The sequence below is a fragment of the Dipodomys merriami genome, unplaced genomic scaffold (genome assembly GCF_024711535.1).
Source record: "Dipodomys merriami isolate MVZ:Mamm:240054 unplaced genomic scaffold, mDipMer1.0.p SCAF_2502, whole genome shotgun sequence".
Classification (NCBI taxonomy): domain Eukaryota; kingdom Metazoa; phylum Chordata; class Mammalia; order Rodentia; family Heteromyidae; genus Dipodomys; species Dipodomys merriami.
This window is the reverse complement of record NW_027203941.1, coordinates 1-14297: the sequence shown is the minus strand read 5'-3', so window position 1 is coordinate 14297 and position 14297 is coordinate 1. Positions and strand designations below refer to the sequence as shown.

The 14297-nt window shown below is 38.0% G+C and overlaps 1 protein-coding gene across 2 annotated transcripts; it reads left to right on the top strand.

Annotated features, from left to right (window-relative positions):
- Window positions 1–3318: 3318 nt before the first annotated feature.
- On the top strand, window positions 3319–13923 carry LOC138836679 (protein FAM114A2-like). 2 transcript variants are annotated; one of them, XR_011374994.1, is made up of 3 exons: window positions 3319–3499; window positions 4804–4896; window positions 13599–13923. XR_011374994.1 is itself a non-coding variant. In XM_070035402.1 (3 exons), the coding sequence occupies exons 1-3, from the start codon at window positions 3380–3382 to the stop codon at window positions 13608–13610; spliced, it is 267 nt and encodes an 88-aa protein (XP_069891503.1). In that variant the 5' UTR covers window positions 3319–3379; the 3' UTR covers window positions 13611–13923. The 2 variants fall into 2 exon arrangements, 1 of the variants encoding a protein (XP_069891503.1); XM_070035402.1 differs by lacking the exon at window positions 4804–4896 and adding an exon at window positions 12948–13082.
- Window positions 13924–14297: the final 374 nt, after the last annotated feature.

Below are 14297 nucleotides of genomic sequence, written 5' to 3'. Positions count from 1 at the left end.
GTATAAACAATATAAACTCTTTGTCTTCCATCCTAACACATTCTAGATGATGTTTTATTTTCTTTTTTGGTCGGTTCTGGGGCCTGAACTCTGGGCTTGGGTGCTGTCCCTCAAGTCTTCAGCATAGGGCTAGCACTCTACCACTTGAACCACAGTGCCACTTCCGGCTTTTTCTGCTTACGTGGTACTGAGGAATTGAACCCAGGGCCTCATGCATGCAAGGCAAGTACTGTACCACTGAGCCACCTTGCCAGCCCCTCTAAATGATTTTTACTCATGTAGATTCAAATTTAGATGGTGATGACCAAAGTATAGAGATTACCATTGTTTCCTGTTTCAGAGTATGTCCTAATCTCATATGAAGTTAAATGAATTACATTTCTACAATGATATATTTTGTATGTATTACATATAATGCATGCATTACACATAGTATACAACACATACACACACACACACACACACACACACACACACACACACACACACACACACACGTATTCATACAGCTTAACTCCAAGGTATCTTAAAGTTGCCTTCTGATTTCATGCCTCGTCATTCTTTTTCTCCCCGGTATTTTAATGGCTCCAGGCAACTAGTATCATGTATACCTTTTAGCTTTCTCATGGATTGTTTTTATACCTTTGAACACTCTCTGTGGCATTTTCACCTGTCACAGTCTGATGTACATCTCATGGCAGGCATTTGCAGATAACTATGGGGCTAATCAGGTTAACATAAATTAGTGAATTGAATTTGAGTGCCAATTTTGAGGTGCAGGAGCATTGCCTAAAAGGACCAGTAGCTATTTGGCATGAAGTAGTCATTAAACAGTGACTATAGAGCCTTTGTTGCTAGATCTTTCAGTTTTCAAGGGAAATTGGACACTTGCACTTTTGTATGAAGACTGGTTTTTAAACATGGAACTCATTTAAAAGTTTAGGCACTATATAGATAAATTAAAAACATCTCTAGGCTAGATTTGACACTCCAAGCTCTAGACATGTGTTTGGTTCTTTGTGTATGAATCATGTCTCCTGATTCAAATGAGTGGTTTCCTTTCTGTTAGCATTTTTGGTATGTATCTTAATTATAGTAGTGTGCTGGTCTTTCTGCCTTAGTTGTTAATATGTTTATAAAATCTGTTTGAAACACATATTGGCTCTTTCCTACATGTAGTCCATCTCTCTATAAAATAGGTTTATACATACCTGTGTGTATGGGTGAAGGAGGGTGAAAGAGAAAGAGAGAGAGCACAAGAGAAGAGGGTAAAGGAAAGGGGAGGAAATACATTTATTCTCTCATGCTATTTGATTCTCCTCTTCTTCTGGAAGGAATTAGATTGGGTAATTGAATTGCTGCTTAAAAGTTGATCTGAGGTGCAGGGAATGTGGTTTAGTGATAGTGCTTGCCTACCATACATGAAAGCCCATTGTTCGGTTCCTCAATACCACATACACAGAAAAATCCAGAAGTGAGGCTGTCTCTCAAGGGTTAGAGTGCGAGCCTTGAGCAAAAAAAGCTCCAGGACAGTGCCTAGGCCTTGAGTTCCAGTTCCAGGACTGGCAAAAAATGTTAAACTAGGAATTCAATGGATATACCCAAATGGTGGAGCTCTTCTCTGGTATGTGTGGGGTCCTAAGTTCTATCGCTAGCACTGTAAAAAAAAAAAGTAAATATAAAATATAAGTCAATCGTCATCTCTTTTGTCACATCAAATGTTCCAATACTAACAGAATTTTGGTATATTTATGATGAATATTTTTAATAATAGCAAAAGGCCCAGAATAGTGTTTTATATTTATAATCCTAGACACTCCAGAGAAGGAGATAGGAGGATTAAGGTTTAAGAGCAGACCAAACAAAAAGTTAGTGTTTCAGAGATAGCAAGCATGGTAGTGTATGCCTGTAATCTCAGGTACTTGAGAGACAGAGGTAAGAAATTCATGGTCTGAGGCTTGCCTAGACAAATTTGGGAAACCCTATCTAAAAAACAAAAGCAAAAGGATTAGGGACATCTTTTATTCCCTAGGGCCACCACTACAAATAGGAAACAAAACCCTAAAAAACTGTTCTGACAGAAATGTTTTTTGATAGATTAAATCTCTGGAAGAGTTTTAGTAGGAAGTGATTACTAAAGATTTTAAAGGATAGTCAGTAAAAGGGGAAATAGATAATGAACCTCCTCACAATGAAAAACTTGCTCAGGGAAAGACTCTAGGAAGACAGGAAAAAAATAAACTATAAAGTAGCATGAAATATTTGCAAGCCATATAGTAGAGGAATTAAATCTCCAATAAACAGTGTTCTCAAGTCTCTGTAGTACATTATGATAAAAACCAAACCAGAATGATTGGATAATGACCAAAAGATACAAATAAATGTTTCACTAAAGAATATATACTCAGCAAATAAACATATAAAAGGATGCGTTGGTCCCAACTGTTAGAGGAATGCAATTTAAAATGCTCAGTGAGGTACCAGTACACACCTATCTGAATGGTTCAATCAAAATAGTGACAACACATGGTTGATCAGAATTCAGGGGAACTTGATTATTCTTACATTGCCACTTGGAAAATGAAGTGATAGTTTACATGGGAAAAGAATAGAACAATACCTTGTTTTGGGACAGTCCTGTGGATTGAGCTCAGTGCCATGGCACTATCCTTGAGCTTTTTTGCTCAAGGCTAGCGCTCTACCACTTGACCCACAGTGCCAGTTTCCGTGCATGTGGTACTGAGGAATCAAACTCAGGGCTTCATGCATGCTAGGCAAGCTTTCTACTGCTAAGGCACATGTCCAGCCTAACAGTAACATTTAAAACTAAACTGAGTAGCTCAAGAGAAAGCTTTGGTTCCCATAAACACCTATACATAAGGTTTCTGAATCATCTTATTTCTGTGATAGTCCCAAAGTACATTTATACCAAGGACTATTCAGAAACAATAAAAAAAAAGTCTTAATACAATAAAAGTGGGTCTGGAGGGACTTAAATGCTGTGTAAAAAATTCTTAACAAGTGGCATGCTATGTAATTTCATCTATATTTCTTGAAGTGAAATAGGTTCAGTTGAAATCTGTTGAAATGTGAAGATTGGTGGATTCTGCCACAATGAATTATGCTTCAGTTATGGAAGCTGTTACTAGGAGAACCTGGGGGAAGATCTGTGGGATCTTGTCTGTATTAATTTACTAATGTTTCTGCCTGTGACTCTGTGAAAGTGTAAAAAGATTTAGACAAATAATGTATACTAAAAAAGCTGACCTCAATCACGTTTTTCCCTTGGGCTTTCTGATAAAGATGATCGTTGAGTCTCCAGTGATAACTGAAGATGGAAACTGGGAGTCAGTGGAGAATTCTGAGTCTGTGAAGAGTAATGAATCTGTTGACCAACATGCCAATCAAGAAAGTTAATGGAAGCTGTAGTGCCCAGTTGAAAAGACCAGATGTTGGGTCTTCCAGGGACCCTGAGACTTCAGAAGTTCTCCCTTTTCAGGTATTACAGACAGCCACTGACTAGAATCTCTATTTTTTTTTTTTTTTGTGGGTCATGGGGCTTTGAGCTCTGGGCTTGGGCGCTGTCCCTGTGCTCTTCAGCTTAAGGTGAGCACTCTACCACTTGAAACACAGCACCACTTTCGGTTTTTCTAATGGTTTATTGGAGATAAGAGTCTCATGGACTTTCCTGCCTGGGCTGGCTTTGAACTCTGATCTTCAGATCTCAGATACTCAGCCTCCTGAGTAGCTAGGAAAACAGGTGTGAGCCTCTGGTGCCCAGCTAGAATCTCTATAAAATATTGGGATTTAAAAATATTGGGGTTAACCTGGTACCCCTGGCTCAGACCTGTAATCCTAGCTCCTGAGGATGCTTAGGTCCAGATGAAATGCAGATTCAATTTCCAACTAAATTCCAGCAAAATGCTACACTAGAGGTATGGCTCAAGTGGTAGAATGCCAGTCATGAGCAAGCAAAACAAACGTGTGAGGCCCTGGTACAAGGAAAAAGAAGTTGGGGTTAACAGACTCAAGCTCAATGCTAATTTAGGATTGAAATTCTTTACTTGTTTTTACAACCATAAATAATAGTTTTTCAGTTCTATAAATGCCATCAGCAGTGATTACCTTTGCTGCATGGTGCCTACATGATGAAAACATGCAAGTGTCTGTCAGTCAAGCAGTGCATTAAGCAAATATTATTTGGTTCCCCATACTTTGGCTAATAATTAGATAACTTACGTATATTATACTTTTTCATACTTTCTTGTGTCTTCCCTCCCCCGCTCATTTACTGGGACAGTAGGAAACTTTCCAAAGATATATCCCAAGCCAGATGGGGATATTGGAGCAGCTGGGGCAACTCATTGCTCTCCTCAGGCTCAGCTACAGTAGCCATTGTGTGTAAGATCATCAGTCATTTCATTACTGTGTGTGTTTATATTGTTACAAGGGACTTTGTTAATAAATCTCCTTCTACATTTGTTCAAGGGATTTAATTGTTTGAAGACAAGTGATCATGAGATAGATGATAGACATCGCAAGTAGAATTGGTAGCATTTTCTTATTAGAATGAAGTCTAGGAATTGCTATAAATGTCTGTTCTTTAGTGATGATGTATCAGAGTTTTTGTATAAAAAATGTTATACTAAGGAGATATTTCCAAGGACTAATAACCCTAATTGTTAAAAATAAACTGTCTTATAGCTATCATGATTTTAGATGTATGGACTTTGATATTACATTTTTGAAATTTAGGTTGTTTAGTTTGGTAATAAAGAGCAACACATTTTGATTTTTCTCTAGGACAAGATACTTCAAATATCATTGAAAAGGCAGAGACTTCCCTTGGGATCCCTAGTCCCATTGAGATTTCAGCCGAAGTCAAACATGCTGGAGGTCTGTATATGGAAACATTAAGTCCTAGGATACTTTGGATTCAGTAGCTAGCTTGTGCATTTTTGATACTAAGGACATGGGGATATTCTACAGGTGTGGTGTGTTGTCTTGTGAATCCAGCTGCCAGTTAGAGATCTGTGTCTTATAACTGCTCATATCCCTCTACTCTGCATCTGAAGTAATTTCAAGGACTGCTACATATTAAAATGATATTGTTATATATGTTGAATATAAGAATTGCTTAGCACTTTGTTTGGCAACCAAGGCTAGGTGAATTTAAATCTGTCACGACCAAAAAGTATTTTTGTTCATTTAGGGCTATTTTTTGCCTTTTGTTTTTTGTTTGTTTGATTGTTTTTCTGCCTTTTGTTTTCTGATAACTGGGAATTGAGCCCAGGATGTTGCACTAGCTAGGCAAGTGTTTTGCCATTGAGCTGAGGTACATTCTAGACTTTTTTTCTATTTTTTTTTTTTTGCATTTTCTTTATCTACTGAGGGGCGTCTGAGTTGGTTCCATATCTTAGCTATGGTAAATAATGCTGCAGTAAACATAGTTGTGCTGGTAGCTTTAGGATGGTCTTGTTTGTGATCATTTGAGTATATGCCCAAAAATAGGATTGCTGGGTCATAGGGGAGCTCTATGTAGTCTTTTGAGGAACCTCTATACTACTTTCCAAAGTGGTTGAACAAGTTTACACTCCCACTAACAATGCAGTAGGGTTCTGCACATATCCCCTCCAGCATCTGTTGTTATTAGAGTTCTTTATTCTAGCCATTCTAACTGGGGTGAGGTAGTATCTCAATGTTGTTTTGATTTGCCTTTTTTTTTCATGGCTACGGTGGTTGAGCATTTCTTCATGTGTCTATTGGCCATTCTTATTTCCTCTTCAGAGAAGTTTCTCTTTAAGTCTTTAGCCCACTTATTTATTGGGCAGTTGTTTCTTTGAGGATTTGTTGTTGGAGGATTTGATTTTTTGAGTTCCAGGTATGTTTTAGATATGAGACCCTTATCTGTTGTATGGCTAGTGAAATACTTCTCCCAATCGGTGGGCTTTCTATTGATCTTGCTAACTATGTCCTTTGCCATGCAAGAAGCTCTGCAATTTCATGCAATCCTATTTGTCCAATCTTTCTTTGCTTTGTTGTGTTTCTGGGTCTCTTTTAAGAAAAATTTGGCCTGTGCCAAGGTTTATTCTTGAAAGTTTGTAATGATCAAAAGGAAACCTGCACTTCTAATCCATATAGAAAAGTTTTGAAGACCAGTCTGTTTTCTTCATCTCTCATAGCCCTTATTGTTTCTCATTTAAGACTCTTTACTCATCTCTATCATTTTTTCTCTAGAAGCAGATTTATTCTACCTGTCTTTCTCCATCTTCAGAGTTATATTGCGTCTTGGCATACACCTATCAGATACTAATAGGTTCCACTATCACTACTTGTGAATACCTAAGAGAGAACTGGATTGACCTACTTTCAGGTCCATAGTGCATGGGTCAGTAGAATGGAGAGATAACTTCATCGGACATGGCAAATTACTCCATATATGAGGCACTGTTCTTAATGATGCTTGCATAAGTGAGGCTACTTTGTCTGTGACTAACACACTATGTGTTTAAAAATGAGTTTATTTTTCTCCCTGAAGAACTCTACAAATAGAGTACTGCATGTTATTTTGGTGAATGTAGGGTCCTGGTATCTTCACTTTTATTTGTTAGGTTCTTTATAATTTTGTAATTGTTGTCAGATCATGCTGTGAGTGCAGGTATGGTATTCTCAAACAGATAAGCTCAAATTCAGGAGTTACAGAGACAGGAAGTTTCATTTCTCCTCATACTCCCAGCAGCTAGAATGGTTTAATGTCTAACTCTGATGCTTTGAGATGTTGGAAGATTAAAGTGTTGGCATTTTCAGAAATTTTTGTCAGGAATTGCTTTTAGTGGGCAAGGAAAACAGGAGTTAGAAGTATGTTTGGATAGTAAACAGCAGTGATTTTATAAGACTTGAAGGATATTTGTCATTCAGAGCCAGCCATATTTTAGAAGGGGAATAAAAATTATGGAGAACCCTGGGAAGAGTGGCTAGTATTAATGTATTAAAAAGTTAGAGAGTTAATGGATCATGAATATGAAAATCTAAGGAAAGGTGATAGGGAGAATACACCTTTTTTATACCTTTGAAGACTAGCATGGAGAACAGAATTTAGGTTGTGTTTACTTGTGTCTCATGAGTAGAGAACTCCCACTACTCAGTGGAAGTTTTATGGACTTAGATTTTAGTTGAATATTAAGTGTACCAGAATAGAATGGGTGGCTTTTTTATCCTAACGTCTTTCTCATCTTCTAAAATTTCTAAGCATTAATTTCACTGTGAAGGAAAGTATACTGGCGATGGTTTTTTTTTAGAAGTTTGAGATAAAACATACCAATGAAATCACTTGGTCATCTTTTTTGCAATTTTGTCAAGTTCCTTTAAGGATGTTGTCTTCTGCTTTCTGTGTGTGTGTGTGTGTGTGTGTGTGTGTGTGTGTGTGTGTGTGTGTGTGTTAGTGTTCCTGGAGCTTGAAGTCAGGGCCTGGGCGCTGTTCCTGACCTTTTTGCTCAAGGCTGAGTAGCTAGGATTATGGTTGTGAGCTACCAGTGCCCGGCCTCTTTCTTTTTTAATGTGTATGTTCTGGCACTGGAGCTTGAATTCTGTCTTCACAGTCTACCTTGTCTCCCTCCTCCACAGATGGCATTTGAACCCTGCCTCTGGTTTTTGCGGGATAAATAAATGGAGATGAAAGTCTCACAGACTCTTCTGCCCTGGTGGCTTTCCATTGTGATCTTTAGATCTCAGCCCAGAGTAGCTAGGACCATAGGCATGAGTCAACAGTCACCCTGTCCTGCTTTCCCAATTCAGATTGATACTTAAAAACTTTTTAACTGTTATTAAAAGATACTGGTTACAGTTATAGAAGTTGGGTAAAGAATACATTTCTTTTTTATCAGTCATGGACATGAACTCTGGGCCTGGACGCTGCCTCTCACCTCTAGAGCTCAAGGCTAGTTAGTGCTCTACTACTTGAGCCACAATGCCACTTCTAGTTTTCTGATGGTTTATTGGAGATAAGAGTCTCACAGACTTTGATGCCAGGGCTGGCTTTGAAGCACAATCCTCGGATCTCAGCTTCCTGAGTAGCTAGGATTACAGGTGTGAGCCACTGGTGCCTTGCTAAGAGTACATTTCTTTTTGGACAGTGTCACCATTTCCTTCTCTGTTAGGCTTGTTTAGAGGGAGTCTAGTGTGGCCTTCAATCTTTTTTTAATTTTTTATTTTTTATTGTGATTGATTACATAATTTCCCGAATTTCACAGTATTGTGGGATAGTGATGCTGTTAAAGTCACAAACACATTCTAACTTTCCTGGAGCAAATTGTCTATTATGGTCATAACATTTATGAGTTCTATGAACTTTGTGATAGTTATTTCTTCGACATTGGGTGGTATGTACATTTCTTTTGTTTTGCATAGCATCAGCTGTTCCCTCTTTCCCATTTGTTCCCTCCCTCACATAGCTGTCATTAAGTTGCTTAGTTCATTTTGGTCAATGTCCTGTGCAGATGATGGGTCCTGCTGTTGTATGTTTTCCCCTGATTCCCTCTAGTTCTGTGTCATCTTCCTGGTTCCCCTCTGGTGTACACATATATACCATACATGTGATCAGCAGCATGGAGTTATTTAGTAGTGGTTTGACGAGATGAAGTTCTTTGTTTCTTAAGTCTTGTTAATTTTGTTGTATCACCTAACATTTTGGATTTAACATCCACTTATCAGGGAGACCATATACCATTTGTCTCTTTGCTTTAGGCTTACCTCACTCAACATGCTTTCTTCTAGCTCCATCCATTTCCCTGCAAATGTCATTATTTTGTCATTTCTAATGGCTACATAATATTCCATTGTGTATAGATACCACAATTTTTGGATCCATTCATCTGTGGTGGGACATCTGAGTTGTTTCCATATCCTAGCTATTGTGAACAGTGCTGCAATAAACTGGAGGTGCATCTGTCTTGTATACTGGTTCCTGTTGTTCAGGATAGATGCCTGGAAGTGGTATGACTGGGTCATAATGGAGGTCAATATTTAGCTTTCTGAGGACCCTCCAGATTGCTTTCCAAAGTGGTTGCATAAGTGTACATTCCCACTAGCAGTGTAATAGGGTTCCTCTTTCTCCGCATCGCCTCTAGCATTTGTCATTGCCTGACTTGTGGATGTGGGACATTCTGACTGGGGTAAGGTGGTATCTCAGGGTTGTCATTATTTGCATTTCCTTCACAACCAGGGACGGTGAACATTCCCTCATGTGTTTCTTTGCCATTTTTATCTCTTCATCTGAGAAGTCTCTCTTTAGTTCACTTGCCCATTTAGTAATTGGTTTGTTAGGTTTGGGAGGGATTAGTTTCTTTTTTTTAATTTATTTTTTATTGTGAAAATACTGTACAGAGGGGTTACAATTACATGGGCAAGATAATGAGTACATTTCTTATCAAGCATTGTAGCCTTCTCCTTTGTTTCCCCTTCCCATCCCTTTCCATCCTCCCTCTGGCCCCCTCACCTAATCCTCCCTGCCACCCCCAAAGTTGTAAAGTTCATTTTTACATAACAAGTTGTACTTCTCATTGTTGCAATGGGCCCACCTGTATCCTCATTTAAACGACTTGTTTTTCCCCTTCCCCTGGGATTAGTTTCTTGAGTTCCCTGTATATACTGGATATTAACCCCTTGTTTGATATATTGCTGGTAAATATTTTTCCCAATTAGTTGGTTGTCTTTTTAGCTTGGTTGCGATAGCTTTAGCTGTGCAGAAGCTTTTTATTTGAATGTAGTTCCATTTGTCGAGTCACTCTCCCAATTTGTTGTGACTCTGGGACTCTGTTCAGGAAGTTTCTTCCTGTGCCTATAAGTTCAAGTGTCTCTCCTACTCTGTCCTGCAGTAGTTTCAGAGATTCAGGTTTAATGTTAAGATCTTTAATCCATTTTGAGTTGATGTTGGTGCATGGTGGTAGGCTGGGGTCCACTTTTAGTCTTCTGCATGTGGCCGCCCACTTTTCCCAACACCAGTAGTTGAAGAAGCTTTGTTTCTTCTATTGTATGTCTTTTAGCCTTCAGTCTTAAGGACTAGTTTATCTTTACTGCTGCGCCCTGATTCCTCTGAATTCACTCTTATTCCTCAGGTTTTCAGTGAAATCTGTTCACTTTGGTTGTTTAAAAAACCAGATGTTTCAGCATAGCTTGAGCTATGGGGATTGTGTTGCTTACTACTTATGCTACTTCTTCTCCCAACTGTGTGATGTTACCTAGTGTTTGAACAGTGCATTACTCAGATAAAGACAAATCAACACATCTGTAGATTCTTGGAACATTTTACTTATATAGCTGTATCCTCTGAAGTTTTTTGACTTTAAAGTAGTAGCTGCTTCAGCCTTCCTTGATGCCAGACTTTATCCCTGACTTACATTGCCTGTGAGTGTTCTGTTGTCTGTAGGTTCTCCTCTGTGTGTTGGGGTTTGGAACTTTTCTCTAGGCAGAAAGCCCAGCTGTGGGGCTGACTTTGTTTCTCTTTTCTCCTGGACCAAAGTGGGGTTTTTTTTGTCTTTTGTGTAGTATCTAAAAATAGTTCTTTCTTCTATTTTGTCTGGTTTTCTAGTTGCTGTATAGGAAGGCAAGTGTAGAACTTGAAAGCAAAAGTTCTCTCCATAATAGAGTGTTTGATATAATATAGTTAAATTACTTGGTGTACTAGTTGATCTAGTATAAGATTTTTAAAGGCAAACAGAACTAATTATTCTTGAAACATACTCATCTTTGTAATGTATATTGATTCCCATACTAAGAATCAGCATAGTCTTTTAGGACAAAGTTGAGCTATAATTTTCATACAGTAAAACTTTTTTCTGCAATATGACTTTGTGTTGAGAAATAATGGTTATGTTTATACTGTATAATCACAGTATATTGTGATGCACAGATACAGAATATTTTCTGTATTTGTATGGCTCACTGAGATATAAGAATATTTTCATTATCTGAGGGAGTTCCTTCATGCCAGTTTGTAGCCACACCTTTCTGTCTGTTCACAGCATTTGCCATCCATTGATCTGTTTCTGACTATAGTTTCCCCTTGTTTAGAAAAATGTTTACTATGTGCAGATCAATACTTTTTTTTTCTTTTGCCAGTCCTGGGGCTTGAATTCAGGACTTGAGTGTTGTCCCTGACCCTTTCTGTACTTAAGGCTAGCAGCACTATTTCCTAATTTTTTTGAGAAGTAATTTGGAAATAAGAATCTCATGGACTTTCCTGCCTGGGTGGCTTCGAATGTGATCTTCAGCTCTCAGTCTTCAGAGTAGCTGAGAAGCTAATATTGCAGGCACAAGTCAGCGGACCACCATTGCCTGGCTATTTTAACCTTTCTTTTTTTCTTTTGGCAATATGAAGTACCACTTGAGCCACATCCTTAATCCTTTCTTCTGCATGCCTCTATCTATCTACCTATCTATGTGTCTATCTATCTATCTATCTATCTATCTATCTATCTATCTATCTATCTATCTATCTATCTATCTATCTATCTATCTATCTATCTATCTATCTATCTATCTATCTATCTATCTATCTATCTATCTATCTAGAGGGAGTAGTTATTTATTTTGATCTATGTTCTCAGAGATGTCAGTTCAAAATGTCAGGGAGGGCATGGCAAAGCAGAATCAATCATATCATGGCAACTAGAAAGCAGAAATAGATAGTTTGTTTTTGGATCTGATCATCGGTTTTGCTTGTGCTGGCTTTGGACTACAATTCTGCCTCTACTTTGTAAGGAGCTGTGATGACAGGCATACACTGTGTCTTTGGATTCTCTTTTTATTCTTTTCACTGTGTAGCCTGAGCATCCATGAATGGATATGAATGTAGCTTAGGCTCGCCTCAGACTCACAATACTCATACCTTAGTATCTGGAGTATTGGCATTATAGGCATGCACTACAATATTTAGTTATACTTTAGCTTTATGCTTTATATTTTTTTCTTAATTTTCATACTGAAAATTAAAACAGTGAATTTTCATAATGTGAACTTGTTCAGAATCTTTAAGAGATAGTATGCCCCTTCTAGGAAGATAACTATAGTCCTGACATTTATCTTAGAATAATTTTGTTTGCTTTTATACTTTACATACTTATAGTACATTTTGTATCTAGCTTCTTCCACAACATTTTTGTATCATTTGACCATGTTGTATTTTGGATGTGGTATTCCATTTTGTCACTATGTCATATTTTATTTATCGCACAGTTGTTAAGCACTAAAATAGTTTCCATGTTATAGCTATCACAAATACTGCTGCTCTGAATATTTTTGTTTATGTCTTTTTTTGGCCAATACTGGGGCTTGAACTCAGGGCCCAGGCACTGTCACTGAGCTTCTTTTGCTCAAGGCTATCACTCTACCACTTGAGTCACAGTGCTATTTCCTGTTGTAATGAGGAATTGTTCTCAGGGATTCATGCATGCTAGGCAAGCACTGTACCATTAAGCTGTCTTCTGATGAACCACTGTACATATGTAGCATAGTAGATACTGGCCAGCAGTTTTCCAAAGAGGAGAATCTACTATGTTTCCACATGCAGTGTGTAATTATTTCCCTTGCTGTTCCACATTCTTCCCAGTACTTAGTATTGTAAGTCACTCTTAAAGAATTGAAACATAAATGGTTGGGCACTGGTGGTTCATGCTTGTAAACCTAGCTCTTCAGGAAGTTGAGATCTGGGGTTGTGGTTCAAAGACAGCCCAAGCAGGAAAATCTGCAAGACTCTTCTCTCTAATGAACCAGCAAACAAAGCAGGAAGTGGAGTTGTTGCACAAGTGGTAGAGTACTATCCTTGAGGAAAAAAGCTCATAGACATCACCTAGGCCCTGAGTTTTAAGTCCCTGGACTGCCACAAACCCCCCACAATACATGCAAATGTATTTTCCCAGTATTGTAGTACTGACATTGATGTTGCTATCTAGGGAAAGGACATTATTAGCGGGGGTTTAGATGCCTTAGAATTCATTGGGAAGAAGACAATGGATGTAATAGCAGAACGGAGTCCTGTATTTAAAATGACTAAGGGTTTGATGAACTGGAATTCTGCACTGTCTCAGGTACTGTTACCTTTACTGGTTTAATTGCTGTTTTCTGTTGTTTGTGGCTTTTTTTTTTTTAATTTGAATTTTTCCCTTTGTTACCTTGGGACTCCGTTAGTGTGTTTTCTTGTAAAGAATTATCAATGCATTATAAAATTAAGGCATTTTTTATGGGCTGGATTTTTTTTATGGGTTTGTCTAATGCTTAGACAAACAGTCAGCTCTTTTCTTTCTGCAGTCGCCTCTGTCAGTGCAGTACAAAATCCTGAGGGCTATCAAGATTACTTATTAGATTACTGTTGAAACCACTTTTGGAAATGCATTTGGCTCCTTAGGTGCTGCTGTCTAGCATCAAATTTTGTTTAGCTTCTTTTTTTTTTCTATGCAGCTCCTGATCCTTAGTGAATTTGATTTGCTGTTCAAGAATGAAGGGTAGTACTTTATACTGGAACTTAGCTTTGCTTCTCTCCACTCTTAAAAACTTTCCCTTGAGCTCTTATTATTTGCTGTATCTATGCTTCCATCTCTTTTTAGGTTTTAGAGTAAGAGGCCAAGGAAAAAGAAGAGCTAAGGACCTCCAATGAGGTAGCCATGGAAACAGACAAGAAAACTCATTGTAAGCTACCCTTTGATGAACTTCAAGAACATCTAGAAGTTCTGGCGATGCTTTCCCAAGAAAGTGAAATAAAGGTAATTCCAATCCCAAACTCCCAGCTGAAAAGAGTCTTCAAAGAAAAAACGTTGCATGGTTTCTTTTCACTTTGTATATTTGGACTATGAAATGTGTCTCTGAAGGAGATGTGGGTCGCTCGAAATATTATAATAGAAGAAAAATATCCCCTACTGTTTAATTGTTAGAAATAGTGAATAAGTCAAATGTTATTTTTCTTAAAATTATAGAAAAAGAACAGGGCTGGGAAGGTGGCTCAGTGGTAGAGCGCTTGCCTTGCATGCCTGAGGCCCTGGGTTCGATTCCTCAGCACCACATAAGCAAAAAGAAAAAGAACAGAGGTCTTAGTATCAGATATCCTTTTCTTTCACCTTAGTCTTTAATTTTCTGTTTTTTCTCCAGTGTCATGGGTTTTTAGCTGTCAAAAAGCCTGTTATAGCTGCTAATTTGTATATAATTTCCTGTTAGTTCATCTACTCTGATAATCTAAGCCAATCTTTCTTCTTCTTCTTCTTCTTCTTCTTCTTCTTCTTCTTCTTCTTCTTCTTCTTCTTCTTCTTCTT